The sequence below is a fragment of the Loxodonta africana genome, chromosome 7 (assembly GCF_030014295.1).
Source record: "Loxodonta africana isolate mLoxAfr1 chromosome 7, mLoxAfr1.hap2, whole genome shotgun sequence".
Lineage (NCBI taxonomy): Eukaryota > Metazoa > Chordata > Mammalia > Proboscidea > Elephantidae > Loxodonta > Loxodonta africana.
The window spans coordinates 30,714,583-30,740,471 of NC_087348.1; the positions used below are offsets into that span (position 1 = coordinate 30,714,583).

Here is a 25,889-nt window from a genome sequence, read left to right on the forward strand (position 1 = left end):
ACTTTCTTAAATTAAAGACACATTTCAGCAAACTGGGTGCTAGACATGTTCTTAGAAGCTATCCTAACACCAGAATGAAAACATTATTAAATTATCCATGTCAGTGTTTAGAGCCATAAAGATAGGTCTTCTTAGCCGCAAATAAGGTATCATTAACTCAGTTCCCATTCATTCTGACCCCAGAAATTCCTACTGACATTTTGTGAAGTATAATGGGGAGGAGATTGAAATGGCAAGTGAATGTGCCATTAACTGATAATGGTTAAAATATTCTACTTTCACAACACTAATAAAGATACATCGCTTATGTGAATGCATTGCTAAGGCCTTGCTGAAGGTCTTGGAAGGGCCCAGAGCAAATAAGGGGCCAAAAAACTTAGTTTCATTGATTTCATGTTACCTCTTTCACTCTCTTTAAGAACGTCAACATCTTACAAATATTGTCAGACAAAAAACAGACGTGTCCTAAAGTAAAATGATTGTCGTTGTTGTTCTTAGATGCCCTCAAGTCAGTTCAAACTCATAGCAACCCTGTGCACAACAGAACTAAACATTAACCAGCGCTAGACCATTCTTACAGTTGTTATGCTTGAGCTCGTTGTTGCAGCCACTGTGTTAACCCACCTCGTTGAGGGTCTTCCTCCTTTCCACTGACCCTGTACACTGCCAAGCATGATGTCCTTCTCCAGGGACTCATCCCTCCTGACAACATGTCCTAAGTATATAAGACACAGCCTCACCATCCTTGCTTCTAACGAGCATTCTGGTTGTACTTCTAAGACAGATTTGTTCGTTCTTTTTGCAGTCCATGGTATATTCAATATTCTTCACCAACACCACAATTCAAAAGTGTCAACTTTTCTTCAGTCTTCCTTATTCATTGTCCAACTTTCACATGCATATGATGTGATTGAAAATACCATGGCTTGTGTCAGGTGCACCTTAGTCTTCAAGGTGACATTTTGCTCTTCAACGCTTTAAAGAGGTCCTCTGTAGCAGATTTGCCCAATGCAACGCGTCTTTTGATTTCTTGACTGCTTCTTCCATGGCTGTTGATTGTGGATCCAAGTAAAATGAAACCCTTGACAACTTCAATCTTTTCTCCACTTATCATGATGTTGCTCACTGGTCCAGTTGTGAGAATTTTTGTTTTCTTTATGTAGAGGTGCAATCCATACTGAAGGCTGTGGTCTTTGATCTTCATTAGTAAGTGCTTCAAGTCCTCTTCACTTTCAGCAAGCAAGGTTGTGTCATCTGCATAAAGCAGGTTGTTAATGAGTCTTCCTCCAATCCTGATGCCCTGTTCTTCTCCTTCTCCTATTACTTGCTCAGCATACAGATTGAATAGATATGGTGAAAGAATACAATCCTGACACACACCTTTCCTGATGTTAAACCAATCAGTGTCCCCTTGTTCTGTCCGAACAACTTCCTTCGATCTATGTAAAGGGACCTCATGAGCACAATTAAGTGTTCTGGAATTCCCATTCTTTGCAATATTATCCATAATTTGTTATGATCCACACTGTCGAATGCCTTTTCATAGTCAATAAAACACAGGTAAACATCCTTCTGGTATTCTCTGCTTTCAGCCAGGATCCATCTGACATCAGCAATGGTATCCCTGGTTACATGCCCTCTTCTGAGGCTGGCCTGAATTTCTGGCAGTTCTCTGTCAATATACTGCTGTTGCATTGTGTAAATAAAATAAAATATAGTATTTCTACATTAGCAAAACTATGTGTTTATTACTAATGACTATAAATAACAAATTACGCTGACCCAATTTAGAATTTAATCTATGCTGTATCAATAAATAATGTGTTTTATATGAATTCCTCCTATTTTTAGATGGAGATTCTAAAGATTATTTAAAATTCAAAATAAGACATAGGAATTAATGTTTTTTCACCACACATATGAAGGAAGAGAGCATCGGTGGCTCAGTGGTAGAATGGTAGAATTCTTGCCTTCTGTTGTTTAGTTGGTGCTATATGAAAGATAATATGAAAGATAATACCAACCCCTCTTTTTTTTTTTTTCCAGAAAAGATAACTTGACTAAATGGACCAAAAGAACCTAACGGTGATGACTGAATTCATTCTTATTGGAGTCACAAGGTGCCCTGAACTGCAGCTGCCCCTTTTTGGGGTCTTCCTCCTCATCTACATGATCACAGTGATGGGAAACCTAGGCCTGATCATCCTGACCAAGGTGGACTCCCGCCTACACACTCCTATGTATTTTTTCATCAGACACCTGGCCGTCATTGATCTTGGTAATTCTACTGTCATTTGTCCCAAGATGCTGGTAAATTTTGTTGTGAATCAAAATACCATTTCCTATTATGAATGTGCCACACAGCTGGCTTTCTTCCTTTTGTTCATGATCAGTGAATTTTTCATTCTGTCGGCCATGGCCTATGACCGCTACGTGGCCATCTGTAACCCTCTGCTCTACAATGTTATCATGTCCCCAAGACTTTGCCATGTGCTTGTGGGTATTGCATACCTTTATAGTACCTTTCAGTCCCTTTTGGGCACCATTAAGATTTTCACATTGACCTTCTGTGGCTCTAATGTCATCAGTCATTTCTATTGCGATGATGTCCCCTTGATACCTATGCTCTGCTCAAATGCACAAGAGGTACAGCTGTTGGTCATAATGTTTTCAGCATTTAATCTGATTTCCACCTTGTTGGTAGTCCTGCTGTCCTACCTGCTGATTCTGATAGCCATATTTCGAATGCATTCTGCTGAGGGCAGGAAAAAAGCTTTCTCCACATGTGGTTCTCATCTGACAGTGGTGGTTGTGTTCTATGGGACTCTATTCTTCATGTATTTGCAGCCCAAATCTGTTCATTCATTTGAAACTGACAAAATAGCCTCTGTGTTTTACACTTTAGTCATTCCCATGCTTAACCCCTTGATCTACAGCTTAAGGAATAAAGAAGTAAAAAATGCCTTCCACAGGATCATTAAGAATCCATGCAATCTTTGTATTTAATATTCAAAATGGGATATTGTTCTGAGGCAGATATCACTGGATGATATTTCTACAATGCAGAATAACATTCTCTTTGGCACCAGAGCTAAGACTAACTAAATGCAGAAACACATACTTTATATATACATCCAAATTAATTCTCATAATATATACCCCAAATTAAATACTAGTTCTTCCTCATCGCAGGTTGCTTCCTATTCATTCCTTCCTTATGTGATTCCATTAAAACTTAAAACCTCATAGTTCCCCCACGGAAAAATTTATTGTGCAACTATTCAGTAAACTAGGTATTTGTTTCAATTGAGTTTTCTTTTCTTTTCTTTTTTTTAAGACTGGAATCTTTTCAAACTTGGTTTCATGTCTTTTCTGAGACTAATATAAGATTTTAATCAAAATTGGAGACAAAGCGTGATCTGTGTTCTTATCGACCCCATGAATAGAGTATTAGCTTTCTGTCTCTTCTACTGTGATAATCATTTCTTATCTATGTTATATTCCAACATCTGTGAAGTGTGCTAGGTAATTTTGATCTGCTATCATCTAACTTGACATCCTTCCTTCTGAGATAACTAGCCCTGCATGCTGATTCTCACTACCCTATTCTTCATACACAGAGAGTAGTTAGAAAAGAAAAAATGGACACTGAAAAGTGAACAGAGACAGGGTGGAGAAGAGAAGGATGTAAAAAAAAAAAAAGATATTAAGGATGCCTGATGTGAAGGACTAAAGTATTTATTAAAGATAATAATTGTTATAGATTATGAGGATTAAAAAACTATTATAAAACCAAGAGAAAATATTCCTATTTTCAATGTGTTGGAGAATATTATACGTGTAAAGAAGGAAGAATAACGTATCAATAGGGCATGTTACTCTAGAGTGAAACAATTTTATTGCTGAACACCCACATATTTTACTAAAGGTAAAATGTGGATATTGTTCTCCTTACTTGTAGAGTATGTAAAGGATGGTTAGCTAAATTCACCTGATTGAATAGCTATTCTACTGAAGTAGTAGTTACTTTCACCATTAATTTCTATTTAGTCACTAGAAGACTTTGGGGAAAAATATTTATAATATCTCAAACCTTCTTCCCTTCAAACAAAAAATTTTCCTAACCTCCATGTTGTCTTCATCTTCATTAGGTTAATTACAAAACCCTTATCAAGTGTCATAATTTACACAAAACAACAATGAAATAGTGTTTACCTTCTGCTTTTCCTTGGCATAGACAGGATTCTAGAAGAATACTGAACAGCCCAATAAGATGGCTGGTAAAGCAAGAATGTAAAGACATTTCACCCTGGCGGTGACAGTCCTTATCCCACCTTGATTTTATTCTGGTCTCCACAATGATGCGTTCCATTCCTCTAGAGAAGTGCAAACTTTGGTATATTATACCTAAAGTACATATTTTCTTGGAAATTTTATACTATCTGACGGAGCTAGAAAATATGCATAATACTCAATACTGAACTAAAACGGAAACGTCACCAGAAATGCAGAATGATTACACATTTTGGAAAGACTCAAAACTGTTCAAGAAATCACAACAATAATTTATGTCAGGAAAGCTACTGTGGTAAAACAGTTAAACAGAAAATTATATATGTAATCGTAATACCATATTTAGGAATAAAATTACAGATTTATGTATTTTAATTTGAAGTAGTATATTTTATGTGACTTATATGTACATATACATTTTTATGTACGATTTAAGACTGTACTGAATCAACAAAAAGGGAAATTAAGAGCTAAAAAAATCGATTTCAGATAAAAGAAACACACGTACTCTTATTTATATGTCTGCCTTTGCCACGTCAACTTCCAATCATGGTGACCACATGTGTATCAGAATAGAACTCTGTTATGTCAGGGTTCAGGGGGTGATTATTCATAAGCAGAACACAAAGCTTTTCTTCCAGGCCTTCCTAGCTGGATTTCAACCTTCAAACTTTTGCTTAACAGCATGTGATTGAGTGTGTGTACCGATATATTTGTGCATGTATTATTTACGTATAAAGGCAGTGAAGAAAAATGCAATGTCTAATATAAAGTGGTGGTGTAGTGGTTAAGTGCTACAGCTGCTAAGCAAAAGGTCGGCAGTTCGAATCCCCCAGGCGCTCCTTGGAAACTCTCCGGAGCAGTTCTACTCTGTCCTGTAGGGTCACTCTGAGTCGGAATTGACCCGACGACACTGGGTCTGGTCTGGGCTAATACGAAGTGCACAGTGAATTGATTTTTTTAACACAATCTTTCATTCAATATAAACTTATATGTTTATTAAGCCAAATTCTAAATATCTACATCTTGTGAAACTTAAACATTTTTTCTATATTATGCAGAAAAAATACCGTTCTTAAAATTCTAGAACTCAGAAGAAATGGTTACATTGAAGAATTTGATCAATAGAGCATTAATAGACAAGAAATACAGTAAAGAGGTGAAAGGTGTATTTATAATTATTTATTGAAGTGAAATTGAACAACACAAAAAATGAACCATTTAAAAGTGTTCTTTCCAGTGGCTTTTATTATATTCACAATATTGTGCAACCAACACATTTACCTAGGGCAAAATAATTTATATCAGCTTGATAAATCAAAAAAAAAAATTTTTTTTTTGATAAATGTCCTCCTTTAAAAAAAAAAAAAATTTATGGATTAAGATATCTCTCCTCTATCCAGTCACCTCCACATGACCCCTGACAACCACTAATCTGCTCTTTGTGAATTTTCCTATTCTGGTTATTGCATGTAAATGGAAAAGTTCAATATGTGATCTTCTGTTTTTTGCTTTTCTCATTTAGCATTAGATATTTCAGGTTCATCCGCATCATAGCATGTATCACTACAACATTTTTTTATGACTGAACAATATTTCATTTAATGAGTATACCATATTTTCTTTATCCATTCATTTGTTGAAGGACATAGTGTTTTCAAAATTCATCAATGTGTACCCTTTTGATCAGTGTGTTTCATGTATGCAAATTTTCCTCAATTCTTACACACATGGAGGTCATCAAGAAAGAAGACATGGATAAAATTTTATGAGAAAATATATATTCTCTTACAAATAAATTTGACTCACTATTCGGTTCTACTAAACCTTATCCAACAGTGGTGGTATCCATTGTTGGATTCTGTGGTAACACATTGTATTCCAGTAATTCTTATGGGTTTACCATATGAGAGAAAAAGTTAAATATATCACTTATTTAGGGGTTTGGGCCAGGAGATAACAGGTGTTAATCTCAAGTCCTCTAGTTATTAACTGCGCTCACTATAATTGCTATGTTTGAGTCCATTGCTGTAGCCACTGTGTCAGTCCATCTTGTTGATGGTCTTCCTCTTTTTCAGTGACTAAACATGATTTCCTTATCCTGGAATTGGTCCCTCCTGATAACATGTCCAAAATAAGTGATAGGAAGCCTTGGTCATCCTTGCTCCTAAGGAGCATTCCAGCTATACTTCTTTCAAGACAGATTTGTTTGTTCTTCTGACAATCCATGTATATTCAATATTCAATACCATAATTTAAACACATCAGTTCTTCTCCAGTTATCTTCTCTAACCAAGGTAAATTAGAGGATATGTCCACAAATATATAAGAATGATTGTGCTAGATTTGTTTTATTATAAGCCTAAGTTCAAGTGGTATGTAAGAATTATGATATATTCACGAATAGAATACTGCACACCAATAGAAATACAATATGGTTAAATGTAAGCACAATATGATGATTCAAAGAAGACAAACTGAGAGTGCTTATTGTGAATTTCGATACAGGGAAAAGAAATCTAGTGACAGAACTCAGAACTGGAGTTGCCTGGGGATAACATAATGCTAATCCCTTAGTGACATAAGTGGTCAAGTGTGAAGAGGGCATAGCACGAAGGAACTTTCTTTGTGTTGACAATGTTCTAGATCTTGATTTATGTTGATACAAATAAAACGCATTTGTCAAAACTCATCAATGTGTACCGTTCTGATCATTGGGTTTCACTGTACACCATGTTTCCTCAATTCCTGTACATATGGAAGTCACCAAGGAAGGAGGCATGGGTAAAATTTTATGAGATGAGATATATCTTCTTACAAGTAAATTTGACTCACTATGAGGTTCTACTGAACATTATCCAACCCGGGTGATACAGTAGCTAAGGAACTCCTAAACTTGGACAATTATGTGGTAACTGATTGCATTACAATAATTCTTATGGGTTTGTCATATGAAAGGAAAGGTAAATATAACCTTATTTAGAGGTGTGGGACAGGAGAGATAAAGTTTTAATTTCAAATCCTCTAGTTATTAATTATGTAATTTCAGGCAAATTACATGTTTCAGCTGAGCTAAATCTCTTCTGAACATGAGACTACCAGTTGCCTTAGAATAGATTCTGACTTACGGCAACCCCATGTGTGTCAGAGATGAACTGTACTCTATAGAGTTTTCAATGGCCGACTTTTTTAAAAACCAGAATGCCAGGCATTTCTTCTGAGGCTCCTTTGGGTGGACTTGAACTTTCAACCTTTTAGTTAGCAGCAGAGTGTGTTAAACGCTTTCACTACCCAGTAAATATGGAAATAGTATGGGTTAGATTACAAGTTAAATGATGGCTTTAACATAGGTATGAGTTAAATGATATATTTGTAGCAAAGTGCCTTCTACATATTTCTTTCGGTAATAAATTCAAAGAAAAATCCTATGTAATGATGACACTGGCATTTATTATTTCATCCTGACTTTGCAACTGTTCCAGTTTTACTGAGATTGAGCTGATATACATTTTTTCCCCATTGTGTCTCTATTTCTTCACTATGTAAATGAATTAGTACCTTTACATCAGATAGGTTCCATGAGACTGTATGCATGAATTATGCTTTGTTCTTTCATTGAATTACCCCTTCCTTCTTTTCACCAGGGAATATGTAGGTTTTCTTGGATAATTAGCAGGCACATCCAGGCAAATTTTTAAGTCCCTCTGATATTTTGAGCATAATCAATGAAATGCATGCTAATTTCTTGGGGAATATGGCAAAGGGAAGGGAAATCATAAATTCATCCTACCAAAGAAAGCATGAGAGTCATTTGAGGAAAGCAAATCTGATTCTCTACTCAAGGTGAGTGGGTAAAATTCTTTTTGATTCTGATTATCAGGTAGATTTTGGTCATTAACTATCACTCCTAACACCTGAATGCAGACACTATTACGGCCACTCACAAATTACCCCTTCAGCTTCACCACATTCATTTTCCCTTTTCTTAACTAGGATTCCATGGAGCTCAATGGTGTTTTTAGGACATTAAATCCTATAAATTAAGAGTGCGCCCCAGCTCCATTTGATTTATAGGAACTGATACTGGCATTTCATTACGCAAGTGAAGTGTGAACTAGGAATACCTGAAAATTCAACACAAATTTAATTTAATGAAATCTATTAAGGTTAGACATACTTTGGACACATCAGAAAAGACCAATTCCTAGAAAAAAACATCACTTTTGGTCAAGTAGAGGGTCAACAAAAAGGAAGGGACTCTCAATGGGATGGATTGACACAATAGTACCAATAATGTACTTAAACATACCAACAATAATGACGATGGAACATGAATGAGCATCATTTTGTTCTATTATACATGGAGTCACCATAAGTCAGAGCCAATTCGACAGCAATAAACAACAACATCAAGTTAAGGTTAGGATTGCCAGGTATAACACAGAACATCCAGACACAAATGAATTTCACAAAAATAAATAATTTTTATTAGAATTATGCCTAGACAATATTAAATAAATATTCTTTCAGTAAGAGAATGTGCAATGAAATGTTTGTTAAAAAATGAATATTTTTAGTATAAGTATGCCCCATGCAGCATTGCATAAATTTTGAATAATTTTTACATAAGAATTTTCCATAAAAAACTCACCATTTTTTGGTTGTTAATGATGATAATATTATTTGTTGTTTGTTCTTTATTTTCCCTGCTAGTTTCTTTACTAATGGACTTGGTGTTTCAGGATGGGCAATATAAACTGATGGAGTAGTCTGCAAAATACTATTTTTTAAGAATTACGGAGTTATGAAGAACTCCCTGAACCTAAGGTAATGCCTACCTGATATTACCACGTCTGATAACTGAAAAATAATTTATCTGTACTCTTGTATATTCTTCCTGATCACTACTTAGAGATATCAAAAATGCACATATTTTGATGTCTAGGACTGATTATAGATATCCTTTTCCAAAAAGGTAAAATCTGGACATCTTCAGAGAGAGGTAGTGAACAACACTGAAGTTGTTTGTAGATTCAATAATCATTAGAATAATTCTTAGAGAACATTGAAAACTTAAAAGTCATAGAACTGGAAGTAAAAATCTGAATTCCTTACCTCAATCCAATATTATACAGGAAAATGCCATGATATCAGGCTTTGCTATACAACAAATTTGAGATAAAGTTTTCCAAAGAACATAGGTTTATAGTTCTGACTCTGTGAGACAGGAAGGACCTGGAAAGAAGATTGGAGCTGAGGGCAGAAATAATACAGAGCTTATCTAAAAAAAGAAGGGACAGAGGTGACTCACCAATCTCTAGTATAATCCTGCCTCCCAATCTCCTGGTTCAGGCTGGCAAAAACCAATGAAAAATTAGCATCTTTCTAGGATTACTGCTATTCTCCTGAAAATTCCATCCAGCCTCAGGATCAAAAGTCATCCTTATCAAACATCCATCTGTACTCCAGCTCTGAACTTCAGCTAGTCCATACTGTAGACTTAGACCTTGCTGGGGACCCCTGGAAGTTTCTAATAGTTGTGCAAACTAACCATGGGCATTATATCACATAATAATAATTATATCCTACATTTTATATCACTAAGTATTTGGAATGCCACTTAGTGTTCCAGTTGAAAATCATGCTTACAGAGCCCTTGGTTTCCATTGGTAGGACAATGAACGTGAGGAGAGGTTAAAAGGGAAAACAAGTGGATTCCACTAAAGGGATTCATTAGTTCCAATTGAGTAGTTCCACTTTGATTTATTGACTGTCTTCGTAAAACTTCATGACACGAAGGTACAAAATTTATCACTAAGATATTTGAAAATCACTGTCTTAAACTCTATAAATTCTGTATTATAGAGTTCCAGAAATAAATTGGCAGTCTGCAGTATATAATGTAATAAATGCACAAATAAATATTCCAAATGCCTTATGGAAACTATCACCTCTATAGTGTCATATTAGAGGAAATAGTGCATATACAATTAGTCAAAATCCCTGAATATTGGTAGAAGCCGTAGATTATAACAAGTGTATATCCGGATCTTGTATGTTTTGTAACTTACACATATTTGGCAGTTTTCATTAAAAAATGACATGCAAGTATAAACACAAATTGAAGCGTGAATACGAATGTTTAAAAAGAATGAAGACAAACAAGCAAAAAGAAACAAATTTTATTTATAAACAAACTGACCTTGGTCAAAAAATTATAAAATCTATGCATATAATTAATACTCTTATTAAATTTTATAAATTTATAAAATCTATAAAAATTTATAAAATTTAATAAGAGTATTAATTATATTCAACACACATATCAGCATACCAGGTGCTAGGTGTTTTCTTAGAAGGTATTCCAATAACAGAAAGATCACCTTATTAAATGATACTTTCCATTGTCTTTGAACCATAAAAAATATACCCTCTAAGCCTCAAATAAATTATCATTAACTCAGTTCTCATTTATCTGGGCCCCAGGAATATCTGTTGACACTCCATTGCAAATTGACAGTAGGTGAAGTGCAACACAGCAGAAGTCAGAATGGGAAGAGAATGCGTCCTCAGTTGTGAATATGGTGGGCAAACTGTGGTTGCAGAGTGGTTAAGTTTTCTGCTACTAAATGGAGAGTTGGTGGTTGGAACCCATCAGCTGCTCTGGGTGAGAAAAGTGTGGCAGTCAGCTAGCTTCCATAAAAATTACAGCCTTGGAAACCCTATGAGGCAGTTCTCCTTTGTCCTACAGGGTCTCTATGAGTTGGAATCGACTCAGCGGCAGTGGGTTATAACACATTAAGTGTCACTAAACTCAGATTGTCCCTGCTTCTTCCTCTAAAATTATCAAAATCCCACAGAAATTCTCACACAAAAATGAAGTGAACTAAAGGAAAACTTTGATGTAATTTTACAGATAAAATATACTATTTCTGTATTAACAACATTACAGATTTTTGAAGTTAACTTTAGGAACTCCTATATCACAAATCAGGGGGATCCACATAAAACACATTATTAATTGACACAACATAGATTACTTTCTGCTGACTTTCTTTAGAATTTAATCTATGTTATATCAATGAGTAAGGTGTTACACACAGATCTCCTTATTTTTGGATGTGGAAAACATGGTGGTGTAGTGCTTAAGTGGATTCCAACTCAAATCCACCAGCCACTGTTTGGAAACTTTATGGGGCAGTTCCACTCTGACCTATAGGGCCACTATGAGTTGAAATCCACTTGACTGCAAAGTTTTTTTTTGTTTTTTTTTGGGGGGGGGCTGTAGAAGATTCTAAAGTTTACTTCAACTTCAAAATCAGATGAAGAGCCCTGGTGGCACAGTGGTTAAGTGCTTGGCTGCGAACAGAAAGATCAGCCACTCTGTGGGAGAAAGATGTGGCAACCTGCTTCTGCAGAGATTACAGCCTTGGAAACCCTACGAGGAAGATCTATTCCATCCTATAGGGACACTATGAGTCAGAATGACTCAATGATGACAGAAAACAACAGTATGAAGAAAAAGATCAGTGGTTGTTCTCTGGTAGTCTTCTGCATGGGAAACCTGGGTTAAATTTCTGGCCAATATACTTCATACACTGCCACCACTGGGTCGGTCAGTAGTGAATTCTGTATTGCTATGATGCTGGATAGGTTTCAGAGGAGGTTCTAGACTAAGGCAGACTAGGAAAAAACGCCTAGTGCACAACTTCCCCAAATTAGCCAGTGAAAACCCTGTGGATCGCAAGGGTCCAATCCAAAACAGATCACAGGGATGGTGTAGGACTGGGCAGTATTTTGTTTCATTGTGCTTGTGGTCACTGTGAGTTGAGGCTAACTCAATGACAGATAACAACAAAAAATATGAGGAAAAAAAAACTTCCGTTGCTATAATATATTATAACTTGATTAGAAAATACTACATGAAAGCTAATACCAAACCGTCTGTTTTTTTCCAGAAGAGGTAACTAGACTAAATGGGCCAACAGAATCTAACAATGCCAACTGAATTCATTCTAATGGGAGTCACAAGGCAACCCAAACTTCAGCTACCCGTTTTTGGGGTCTTCCTCATCATCTACATGATCACAGTGGTGGGCAACCTGGGCATGATCATCTTGACCAAGATGGACTCCCGCCTACACACGCCTATGTATTTTTTCATCAGACACTTGGCCTTCATTGATCTTGGTAATTCTACTGTCATTTGCCCCAAGGCATTGGTAAATTTTGTTGTGGATAAAAATACCATTTCTTATTATGCATGTGCCACACAGATGGCTTTCTTCATTTTGTTCCTTATCAGTGAACTTTTTATTCTATCAGCCATGGCCTATGACCGCTATATGGCCATTTGTAACCCTCTGCTCTACAATGTTATCATGTCCCAAAGACTTTGTCATTTGCTTGTGGGCATTCCATATTTCTACAGTTCTTTTCAGGCTCTGATGTTCACCAGTAAGACTTTTACTTCCATCTTCTGTGGCTCTAATGTCATCAGTCATTTCTACTGTGATGGAGTTCCCGTGTTATCTATACTCTGCTCAAATTCACAAGAAATAGAATTGATGCTCATATTTTCAGCATTTAATTTGATATCTTCCCTCCTGGTTGTCCTGCTGTCTTACCAGCTGATGCTGATAGCCATATTTCGAATGCATTCTGCCAAGAGCAGGAAAAAAGCTTTCTCCACATGTGCTTCTCATCTGACAGTGGTAGTTGTGTTTTATGGGACTCTATTATTTATTTATGTATGTGCAGCCCAAATCTTCTCACTCAAATGATACCGACACCATAGCCTCTATGTTTTACACTTTAGTCATACCCATGCTTAACCCTTTGATATACAGCTTGAGGAACAAAGAGGTAAAACATGCCTTCCATAGGGTTTTTAAAAATGAATGCCAAATTTGTATTTAATATTCACTCTTGTTTTAGTAAACAGTGCAAAGGGCAATGTCACTTAATAATATTTTTAGTAGATATAAATGCATTCCTTTTGGTTCCAAGGTAAAGGCTAATTATAAATCAGATGCTATTACATTGTTTATAATAAGACATATTAATCCTTTTTTACATCACAAATTAAGAGTCATTTCTTCCCCAACGTTCCTTGCTTCCTATGGATTGCTTACTTACATGATTTGATAGACCCTCATACTTCCACAATGATAAATTTGAATACACTCTTGATCAATAAAACATGTGATTGTTTCTGTCCGTTTTTTTAAGGACAAGCGTCTTTCAGTGTTTTTCCCATTGCACTTTCTAAGCCTGAAGCAGCAGCATAGTGTTACAGTCAAAGAGTTATTGTGTCCTATGAACAGATGAATAATTTCTTTGTCATTTTGTTATCAATCAATTCTACTGTGAAAATAAATTCTTAACTATGATGTACTAAAAAGTGTGAAAAGTGTGAAGTAAACTAGATAATTTTGATTTGTCAGTATTTAATTTCATTTCTTTCTTCTCTGCCTTGCTTTGGCATAGATAGTCCCCTAAGAAAATGTTTTAAACTGGTAAATAACAAGCTAGTAAACAAACATTTAAATAAATTCTACCATAATGGGATATCTTAGTCATCTAGTGGTGCTGTGACAGAATTACCTACCACAAGTGGATGGCTTTAACAAACAAAAATTTATTCTCTCACAGTCTAGTAGTTCAGAAATCCAAATTCAGGGTGCTGGCTCCAGGGGAAGACTTTCTCTTTCATCTCTGGAGGAAGGTCCTTGTCATCAATCTTCTCCTGTGAGACAGATAGGGTTAACTCTGCTGGCAGAACAGAAGAGCTGTTAAAAGATTACCATCTAGAAGTTGGGTAAACAGGGACCACACCCTGACAACATGAGATTAGGTTGAAACAACCTGTGAATTACTATCTCCTTCTTAGTGTTTTTCTAGTCCCTTCCTCTTTTACAGGCTCCTCATGCACAGAAGAGCAAAGCGCGACTGCTGTTTAACCTTCCTTGGCCCACCAAAGATGACGATGTAATGCCAAAGATCAGTGCACTTACGTTATATCCCACAATAAGTGGTGCAAAGGGCTGCCAAGAGGACTATATCTTGAATATCAGCAGGTTCCATCTTGGATTCCAGATGCACATGCCACCTAATTAGTATACACTGCCATTCTGAGAAGTACCCATCCTTTGAAAGAAACCCACTAAATATTCATTGCTGTATTGTCTCCACCAAACCCAAATAAGCCCTGGTCTTGCTTCTCTTTTTGAGTCAGTCTTTTGGTGAGGCATAAGCCCCCACTGACTCCTTTTATTTGTCACAAGTAAAATAAACTTTTTAGAGCTGGACCCAAATTTGCCTCCTCTATGTTTTCTTACAAGAGAAAGACAGGGGCCCATTGAGCCTGGAGGACCTCCGTTCCCTCGGTGATAACACCTGTTCTAGGAAATTCTCAGTGCAGGGGCTGTGAGTCCAAAGGACACACACTGCTCCTGTCACTAGATTCTTGGTGGTATGAGGTCCCTCATCTCTCTGTTATATCTCAAAAGAGATTGACTCAAGACACAACCCAATCTTGTAGACTGAGTCCTGCAGCATTAACATAACTACCTCTAATCCTGCCTTATTAACATCATAGAGGTAGGATTTATAACACATAGGAAAATCACATCAGATAACAAAATGGTGGACAATCACTCAATACTGGGAATCATGACCTAGTCAAGTTGACACACATTTTTTTGAGAGGGACACAATTCAATGGATAATATTGAGTGACATCGACACATCTTATCTCATCTGTTTATTTTGGTTTAGCTTTCACAGACATTTGGACCAAAAAGAGGAATTAAGAAGCAAAATATAATGATATTGGCTTTTATATTTGCTTATACATTTATCAATTATCAATGTTATTTATTTTTAGGTATCATGTTGCCTTACTATCTATTGTCCTTTCATTTCATCCTGTACAGCTTCCTTAATTTTAGGGTAATTTTGTCAGACATGTAATTCTATTACATGTGCTATTTATCCTAGGATGTTAAACATGTAATCCCACTGCCTTTAAACCTCCATGCTTTCTGCTGAGAAATAAACTGTTAATCTTACTGAAATTCCATGTGTGTGTTCAGTTGCAATTCGCTTGTAGCTTTCAAAATTCTTTGTCTTTGATCGTTTGATTATAATTTGTCTAAACATGAATCTCTTTGTATTTATCCTACTTGAAATTAATTCAGCTTTTTGGTAAGCAAATTCATGTATTTTACCCAATTTTATAAGTTTTAAACTTATAAGATGAGCGGTGGTCACAGCAACATGCAAGCCACCACAATAAGACAAAGTGACAGATGAGTAGTGGTGTATTAGCTAGTTGTACCGTGGTAGCTTGTGAGTTGCTGTGATGCTAGAGGCTATGCCACTGGCATTTCAGATACTAGCAGGGTCAACCATGGTGGGCAAGCTTCAACAGAGCTTCCAGACTAAAACAGTAGGAAGTAGAACCTGGTGGCCTACTTCTGAAAAAATATTGACAGGTGACAACTTTATGAATAGTAGTGCAACATTGTCTGATATAGTGCCAGAAGATGAGCCCCTCAGGTTTGAAATCACTCAACATACAACTGAGGAAGAGCTGCTTCCTTAAATCGAGTCAACCTTAATGACGTGGGTGGGGTAAAGTTTTTGAGAACTTTATTTGCTCATGCAGCAACATCCAAAATGAGAAGAAAGAGCTGCAAATATCCATTAATAAATTACAATGTGGAGTGTATGATGTATGAATCTTGGAAAATTGGGAAGTCATCTAAAATGAAATGGAACACATAAAGATCAATATCCTAGGCATTAATGAGCTGAAATGGACTGGTATCAGCCATTCTGAATTGTACACTCACATGGTCTACTATGCCAGGAATGACAAACTGAAGAAAAATGGCGTCACATCCATTTTCAAAAAGAACATTTCAAAATCTATCCTGAAGTACAACACTCTCTGTGTTAGGATAATATCTATATACCTACAATGAAGATCAGCTAATATCAATATTATTCAAATTTATGCAACAACCACTAAAGCCAAAGATGAAGAAATTGAAGATTTTTATCAACTTCTCCAGGCTGAAATTGATCGAACGTTAAATCAAGAGGCATTGGTAGCTATTAGTGATTGGAATGCAAAAGTTGGAAACAAAGGAGAAGGATCGGTGGGTAGAAAATCAGGCCTTGGTGAGAGAAACAACACAGAAGACTGCATGATAGAATTTTGAGAGACCAATGATTTATTCATTGCAAATAACTTTTTTCAACTACATAAACGGTGGCTATACATATGGACCTCACTGGACGGAATACATAGAAACTGAATATACTGCATCTGTGTGAAGAGATGTTGGGGAAGCTTAATTTCATCAATCAGAACAAGGCCACTGGCCATCTGTGTAAAATACCACCAATTGCTTATATGTGAGTTCAAGTTGAAGCTGAAGAAAATTAAAACAAGTCCACAAGAGCCAAAATATGACCTTGAGTATATCCCACCTTAATTTAGAGACCATGTCAAGAGTACATTTGACCCACTAAGCATTAATAATTGAGGACCAGAAGAGTTGTGGGATGACATGAAGGACACAATGCTTGAAGAAAGCAAAAGGTCATTAAAAAGACAGGAAAGATAGGGGGAAAAAAATTGATGCCCGAAGAGACACTGAAACTTGCCCTTGAAGGTAGAGCTGCTAAAGCTAATGGAAGAAATGATGAAGTAAAACAGCTGAACAGAAAATTTCAAAGAGCAGCTTGAGAAGACAAAGTATTATAAACAAATGTTGGAAGAAAGACTTAAAAAGAACTTTGCAAATGAAACCAGAATTTAAAGATTTGGAAAATTCTGTTGTACAAACTAAGGAAATGTGTCCTGGAAATCTTTCATCAAAGAAAGTGGCTACACTCTCTTTTGCTAAAGACATTATGTCTGTGACAGATGGACCTAATTAACCATCCTAGCTGAAACCCCTTCAGCTTAGATTGAAAGGGACAGAGACAGGAAAAAAGGAAGGAAAGTTCCTGCCTCCTGAAATTCTACAGAAAGGAAACAGGCCAATCAAGCAAGCTAGTTGCAAATACCTGCTGTCCTTCAAGAAAAAGGCATATTTCTTTTACTATCAAAGATCAGAGGTAAATATATCACGTAAGCCAGTAGACATCATGTTTTAATCTCAAGTCCTCTAGCTATCAATTGTGAAATTTCAGGAAAATTGCATACTTTAACTGAGCTCAGTGTCTTCCGAATACGAGAATACTAGTTGTCTTTGAGTAGATTTTGACTTGTGGCGACATCATGTGTGTCAAAGTAGAACTGCACTCCACAAAAGTTTTCAATGGCCAATTTTTTTTTTTTTTTTTTGGGTAGAATGCCAGGCCTTTTTTCTAAGGCTCTTCTGGGTGAACTTGAACTTTTAAACTTTTTGTTAGCAGCAGAGTGTGTTGACCATATACATCACCCAAGAAAATAGTAAGGGCTAAATTTAAAAAAAAAAAAAAAAATTTTTTTTTCTTCTTTTTTAAATGTATGAGTTCACTGATGGGTTCAATATATGTATGAGTTAAATGACAAATTTATAACACAGTACCTGCTTTTTTTTTTTTTTTTTCTTTAACGTGCTAGATATTTCTCTTGGTAATAAATTCAAAGAAAAAATCCTATGTAATTGATGATACTGGCATTTACTATTTCATCATGACTTTTCAACTCTTCCGGTTTTACCGAGATTGAGCTGACATTCCATTCTTTTTTTTTTTTCTCCACTGTGCCTATATTTTTTGACTGTGTTCTTGAACAAGTACCTTTACATCATGTAGGTTCCATGAGACTGTATAGATCACTTATGTTTTTTTCCTTTCTTTGAATTGTCCTTTCCTTCTTTTCACTGGAGAATATGTAAGATGTCTTGGATAATTAGCAGGCACATCAAGGCAATTTTTTTAAGTCCCTCAGATGATTTGAGCATAATCAGTGAAATGCATACTAATTCCTCAGGGAATACAACAAAGGGAAGGGGAATCATAAATTCATCCTACCAAAGAAAACAAGAAATTTATTTGAGAAATTCAATCTCATTCTCTACTCAAGGTGAGTGAATGAAAAACTGTCTTTGATTCTGATCATCATGTGGATTTTGGTCATTTACCGTAACTCCTGATTCCTGATTGCAGACACCATTATGGACACTCACAGATGATTCATTCAATTGCACCACAAATATTCATTTTCTTTTTTGTTAACTGGAATTCCATGAGCTCTGTCGTGTTTTTAGAACATTAAATCCTATAAATTAAAAGTGTGTCATAGCTCTATTTGATTTATGGAAGCTTTTTTTTTTTTTTTTTTAATATTGGCATTTGATTATTGAAAGTGAAGAGGGAGCTAGAAATACCTGAAAATTCAACACCACTTTAATATAAATCTATTAAGATTAGGCATAACTTGGGTGTGTCATCAGGAAAGACCAATAGCTAGAAAAGGACTTCATGTTTGGTCAAGTAGAGGGCCAAGAAAAAGGAGGGAATGCTCAATGGGGTGGGTTGACACAATATTACCAATAATGGACTCAAACTTACCAATGATCATGAAGATGGCACATGCATGGACATCATTTGATTCTGTTATACATGGGGTCACCATAAATTGGAGCCAGCTGCATAGTAACAAATAGCAACAACAAATTAAGGTTAGGATAGCCAGGTATAATACAGAATACCCAGAACATTCAAATTTCACAAAACTAAGTAAGTTTTCTTAGTAGAAGTACAGGCAGTGGTTAAGGGCTTGGCTGCTAACCGAAAGGCCAGCAATTCAAATCCACCAGCCATTCTTAGAACCCTTAGGGGCAGCTCTACTCTTTGCAATGAGTTGGAATAAACTTGATGGCAATGGTTTTGGTTTGGTTTGGTTATACCCAAGACAATATTAAATATTATTTTAGTAGGAGTATGTCCATTGAAATATTTTTTAAACAATGAATATTGTTAACATAAGTATGCACCATGCAACATTTGATGAACTTTGAATGATTTTTACATATGATTTTCCCATGAAAATGCCATTTTTGGTTGTCGATTTTTTTTTTTTTTTTTTGGTTTTTGGTTTCTCCTATTAGTTTCTGTATGAATGGACCTGGTTTTTCAGAATGGTCATTACAAACTGATGGAGTAGACTGGAAAATACTGTGCCTTTTAAGAGTTATGGAGTTACAAAGAACTCCCTGAACCTAAAATAATTCCTACCTGATATTACCATGCCTGAGGATTGAAAAATCATTCATCCATTTACACACTTGTATATTCTTCCTGCTCTGATGATAATCAATACAAAGAGATATTTAAAATGTACACATTTACATGGCCAGGACAGGTTTAAAAAAAAAAAAAAAAAGCTGTCATTCAGTTGATTCCAACTCAGAGTGACTCTATATGACAGAGATGAGCTGCCCCATAGGGTTCCCAAAGGGCTCCTGGTGGATTCGAACTGCTGACCTTTGGTTAGCAGCTGAACTCTTAACCACTATGCCACGAGGGTTTCTCCAGGACAGAACAGATTAGAGATATTCTCTTCCAAAAAGGAGAATGGGCAGGGTGAAAAATCTGATCATCTTCAGAGAGAGGTAGTGAAAGACACTGAAGATGCTGATAGAGTCAATAAACATTTGGATAATTCTTAGAGAACATTGAAAACTTAAAAGTTACGGAATTAGAAGTAGAAATATGAATTCTTTACCTCAATCTAGTATTCTACACTAAAATCCTATGATATCAGGGTTTACGACACAGAAAATTTGAGATAAAGTTTTCAAAGGGACATAGGCTTATAGTTTTTATTCTGTGAGAGAGGAAAGACCTGGAAAAGAGATTGGAGCTGAGTGCAGAAGTAACAGAGAACCTTATCTAAAAGAGAAGGGACAGAGGTGACTCACCAATCTCTAGTATCATCCTGCCTCCCAATCTACTGATCATGCTGACAAAATCAAACTAAAAATTAGCTTATTTCTAGTATTACTACTATTCTCCTGAAAATTCCATCCAGCCACAGGACCAAAAATCATCCTTAGCAGACATCTCTCTGTAGTCCAGCTCTGAACTTCAGCTACTGCATACTGTAGACTTAGACCTTGTTGGGGCCCCTGGAAGCTTCTAATAGTTGTGCAGACTAAGCATGGGCATTCTATCATATAGTAATAACTAAATCCTGCATTTTATATCAATGAAATTGAAAACCATGCTTACAGAGTCCTAGGTTTCCATTGATGGGACAATGAATATGAGAATAGGTCAAAAGGGAAACCAAGTGGATTAAACTAAAGGGATTTATTGGCTCCAATCAGGTAGTTCCACTTTGATTTACTGACTTTCTTGTAAAACTTTATGAAATGAAGAGACAGATGTTATCATTAAAATCTTATATTCTATGAATTCTCTATTGTAGAGTTCCAGAAATAAATTGACAGTTTGTAATATATGATGTAATAAATGCACAAATGAACACTCTAACTGGCTTATGAAATCAGTCTTCTCCATGGTGTCATATTACCGTCAACAAAGCATAAACAATTAAAGTCAAAATCCCTAAATATTGATATAAACCATAGCTTTTAGGAGGAATGTATTCAGATATTATTTGTCTTGAAACTTGTAAAAATTGGGGAGTTTTCATTAAAAAGTGTAATGCAATTATAAATACAACATTAATGCAAATTAAAAAGTGTAATGCAATATATAATTGCATTACACTTTTTAACGAAAACTCCCCAAGTTTTTCAAGTTTCATTTACACAATTGAAGCATAAATGTGAGTATACATTTAGACTGAAAAAGAAATAGAAATAAATTTCAGTTATAAGCAAACTGATCTGGGTCAAAAAATTTACAAAATCATAAATATAAAAAAAATTATTAAATTATATTCAAGACACTTCTCAGCACGCCAGGTGCTAGGTGTTCTTGAAAGCTATTCTAACACCAGAAAGATCTCTTTAATAAATGATACATGCCATTGTTTTGGAATCATAGAAATATACCTACTATAGGGTCTCTATGAGTCAGAATTGACTTGACGGCAACAGGGAATAAAGTGTCATTAACTCAATTCCCGTCTATCTGGACCCCAGAAATGCCTGCTGACACTCCAGTGCAAACTGACATTAGGTGAAGCATAATAGAGCAGAAGTCAGAATGGGAAGCGAATGTGCCCTAAATCAATTATGGTTGGGGAGACCTGGTGGCACAGTAGTTAAGCGCTCAGATGCTAACTGGAAGGTTGCTAGTTCAAACACACCAGTCACCCCACGGGAGAAATACATGGCAGGCTGCTTCCATAAAAATTATAGCTTTCTAAACCCTATAGGGCAATTCCAGTTAGTCCTATGGTGTCACTATGAGTCAGAATCGGCTTGAGGGCAATGGGTTTTACCATACAACTTTCACTAAACTTGCATTACCTCAGTATTTCTCTATTAAAAAAAAACAAAAACAAAAAACTGTCGTCATCGAGTTGATTCTGACTCATAGCAATCCTATAGACAGAGTAAAACTGCCCCACAGGGTTTCCAAGGAGTGCCTGGTAGATTTGAACTGCCCACCTTTTGGTTAACAGAACTCTTATCTGTTATAGCACCAGGGATTCCTTTCTAAGACTAAAAATCTCACATAAATTCTCAGACAAAAATGAAGCAGACTAAAGGAAAACTTTGATGTTATTTTGTAGATAAAATTAAGTATACTATCTCTGTATTACCAACTCTATGGATTCTTGAAGTTTAAATAAACTTTAGAATCTTCTACAACCCCAGATTGGGGAATCCACATAAAACACATTATTCATTGACACAACTTAGATTAATTTCTGTTGAATTTCTTTAGAATTTAATCTATGTTTTATCAATGAGTAATGTGTTATATATTACATTTTTTGGGATGTAGAAGATTCTAAAGTTTACTTTAACCTCAAAGTCAGATACAAAGTCCTGGTGGCAGAGTGGTTAACTGGTTAAGTGACAGATAGGTCAGCAGTTGCTAACAGAAAGATCAGCCACCCTGTGGGAGAAAATGGGCAATCTGCTTTCATAAAGATTACAGCCTTGGCAAACCTATGGAGAGGTTCTACTTCATCCTGTAGGGTCACTAAGAGTTGGAATCAACTCAATGACACACAACAACAACAATATGAAGAAAAAGGACAGTGGTTGTTCAGTGATAGTCTGTGTGGGTAACCCAGTTAGATTTCTGGCCAATGTACCTTATGCATTGCCAGCACTGGTCTGTCAGTGGTAAATTCCTTGTAATGTTGCTGAACAGGTTTCAGAGGGGTTCCAGACTAAGACAGACTACAAAAAAATACCTAGGGATCATCCTCTGAAAACCAGCTAGTAAAAATCCTATGGATTACAAGGGTTCAATCCCAAACAGATCATGCTGATGGTGCAGGACTAAGCACATTTTTATTTCTTTGCGCTTGGGGTCACTGCGAATTCAGCACTAACTCAAAGATGTATAACAACAAAAAATGCAAATTGTTTTTCCATAGTTTCTTCAAATGTTATAATTTGTTTAGAAAATACTACTGTTTCTTCCCAGAAGAGTAACTGGACCAGATGGGCCAACAGAATCTAACAGTGTTCACTGAATTCATTCTAATGGGAGTCACAAGGCACCCTGAGCTGCAGCTCCCCCTTTTTGGCGTCTTTCTTATTATCTACATGATAACAGTAGTGGGAAACCTGGGGATGATCATCCTGACCAAGGTGGACTCCCACCTACACACACCTATGTATTTTTTCATCAGACACCTGGCCTTCATTGATCTTGGTAATTCTACCGTCATTTGCCCCAAGGTGCTGGAAAATTTTGCTGTGGAACAAAGCACCATTTCCTATTATGCATGTGCCACACAGATGGCTTTCTTCATTTTGTTCATTGTCAGTGAACTTTTTATGCTGTCAGCCATGGCCTATGACTGCTACATGGCCATCTGTAACCCTCTGCTCTACAATGTTATCATGTCCCCAAGACGTTATCATGTGCTCGTGGGTATTCCATACCTCTATAGTACTTTTCAGTCTCTGATGTTCACCATTAAGATTTTCACATTGACCTTCTGTGGCTCTAATGTCATCAGTCATTTCTACTGTGATGATGTCCCCTTGATACCTATGCTCTGCACAAATGCACAAGAGGTACAGTTGTTGGTCATAATGTTTTCAGCATTTAATTTGATATCCTCTCTCCTGGTTGTCCTGCTGTCCTACCTGCTGATTCTGATAGCCATATTTCGAATGCATTCTGCTGAGGGCAGGAGAAAAGCTTTCTCCACATGTGGTTCTCATCTGACAGTGGTGGTTGTATTTTATGGAACTCTATTATTTATGTATATGCAACCCAAATCTGCTCACTCATATGATACTGACACAGTGGCCTCTGTGTTTTACACTTTGGTCATCCCCATGCTTAACCCTTTGATATACAGCTTAAGAAACAAAGAGGTAAAAGATGCGTTCCACAGAGTTTTTAAAAACTGATGCCAGCTTTGTATTTAATATTCGATATTCAACCTCGTTTTAGTAAACAATGCCAAAGGTAATATCATTTGACAATATTTCTTACAGATATAAATGTATTCTCTTTGGTTCCAAAGCAAAGACTAATTATAAATCCTAGACAGATTTTTTTTTAGATTATACTCAGACAAACCAATCCTTTTTTTAGATGTCACCTCCCCAACATTCCTTGCTTCCTGTTCATTGATTACTTATGTGATTTCATAGACCCTCCTACTTCTACAATGATGATATTTATTACACTCTTGATCAATAAAATATGTGTTTGTTTCTGTCAGTTTTTTCTAAGGATAAGGATCTTCTCAATCTTTTTTCTATTCCATTTTCTAAGCCTAAAGCAACCGTGTAAACAACGTTGGAGACAAAGGGTTATCTGTGTTACAATTAACACATGAAGATTTTATTTGTCCTTTCATTATCAGTCAATTCTGTTGTGAAAATAAATTCTTAACAGTGATGAACTAAAATGTGTGAACTTGACTAGATGATTTTTATTTCTTAGCATTTAATTTGATTTCTTTTGTCCTTAGATAACTAGTGTCTTACATGTTGATTCTCAAGGCCAACTTATAGAAAAAAGAAAAGAATCGATAATGCAAAGTGAATTAAAACTGAGAGGATGACAATAGGAAGAAGGGAAAACTAGAACTGTTGGGAAAGACTAAAAGATTTATTAAACAGTGTAACTAATAGACACATGAAGATAAAAAGTATTATAAGAATGAAGAGAAAATATTGATACATTTCTAATTCTTATTTTCAATGGATTGGAACATGTTGTACTGGTAAAAAAGTAAGAACAGCACGTTAAATGGGCACATTACTCTTGGATGATTTTTTTTTTTTATTGCTGAAAGCCCACGTATCTTGTTAAATGCATTATGTGGAAGATGGTGCCATTAATTAACAGAGAAAGTATAAAAAGATAAAACCAAATAAACCAAACCCATTGCCATCCACTCAATTCTGACTCATAGCCACCCTATAGGACAGAGTAGAATTGCCCCGTAGTTTATAAACAACAGCCGGTGATTAGCAGCCAAAAGCTTATCCACTGCACCACCAGGGCTCCAAAAAGATAGTAGGCAAATTTTACTGAAATACATATCATACTAAAATAAAGTACATTTTTTACATTATTTTGTGCTTATTCACTAGAAATAAAATTATATCATTCCAAATTCTTGTTCTCTTCAAAGAAACAACAACAACCAAAAGGAAACTTTCTGTATTCAATGGTTTCTTCATCTTAGTCAAGTAATTTAAGAGGATAATTACAAGGAAAAATTCTCATCAAGCACTGTAATTTACACAATGCATAGATGAAACTCTTTTTTCATAGATAGTGCCCTAAGAAGATATTTTAAACTGTTAAATAAGAAAATAGTAAACAAACATTTAAATAAATTTTACCATAATGGCATAATACCAACAGTACTTATCTATTAATTTTTATTTTGCTTTCACTGACATTTGGACCAAAAAGAGGAATTAAAACCCCAAATATAATGATACTGGCTTTTATATTTGCCCATGCATTTATCTTTGCCAGTTAGTTTTACTTATTTCTTTGTATCATTTTGAGTTACTGTCTAGTGTTCATTCATTTCATCCCAAAGGACTACCTTCATTTTAAGATAATTTTCTCAGATACGAAATTCTTGGTTGAAAATTTCTTCCCAGTACTTTAAATACATCATCTCACTACATTTTAACCTTCATGCTTTCTGAGGAGAATAAACTGTTAATCTTAGTGAGATTCATTGTATGTGATCAGTTGCTACTCACTTGCAATATTCAGGAGTCTCCTTTGTCTTTGACCGTTTGATTATAATTTGTCTAAACATGAGTATCTTTGTGTTTATCGTACTTGATTACTTTAGCTCTTGGTTATGCAGATTCATGTATTTTATCCAAGTTTATAAGTTTTGAGCCATTATTTTTTCAAATGTTTTTCTGTTTCTTTTTCTCTCCTTATCTTCTGGGGCTCCCATTATGTACATGCTGGTACACTTAATAGTTTACTACAGG

General features: G+C 35.8%; 2 protein-coding genes and 1 pseudogene across 2 annotated transcripts; all 3 read left to right on the forward strand.

The window, feature by feature from the left end:
- Positions 1 to 2,064: 2,064 nt before the first annotated feature.
- Positions 2,065 to 3,401, forward strand: LOC100676574 (olfactory receptor 8K5-like). The gene has a single exon (XM_064289128.1). It carries the CDS (start codon positions 2,065 to 2,067, stop codon positions 3,004 to 3,006), a length of 942 nt encoding a protein of 313 aa, XP_064145198.1. The 3' UTR covers positions 3,007 to 3,401.
- Positions 3,402 to 11,442: 8,041 nt separating this feature from the next.
- LOC100676854 (olfactory receptor 8K5-like) lies at positions 11,443 to 13,489 on the forward strand (annotated as a pseudogene).
- A 9,275-nt stretch (positions 13,490 to 22,764) lies between these two features.
- Positions 22,765 to 24,011, forward strand: LOC100658645 (olfactory receptor 8K5-like). The gene has a single exon (XM_064289129.1). It carries the CDS (start codon positions 22,896 to 22,898, stop codon positions 23,817 to 23,819), a length of 924 nt encoding a protein of 307 aa, XP_064145199.1. The 5' UTR covers positions 22,765 to 22,895; the 3' UTR covers positions 23,820 to 24,011.
- The last annotated feature ends 1,878 nt before the right edge of the window (positions 24,012 to 25,889 follow it).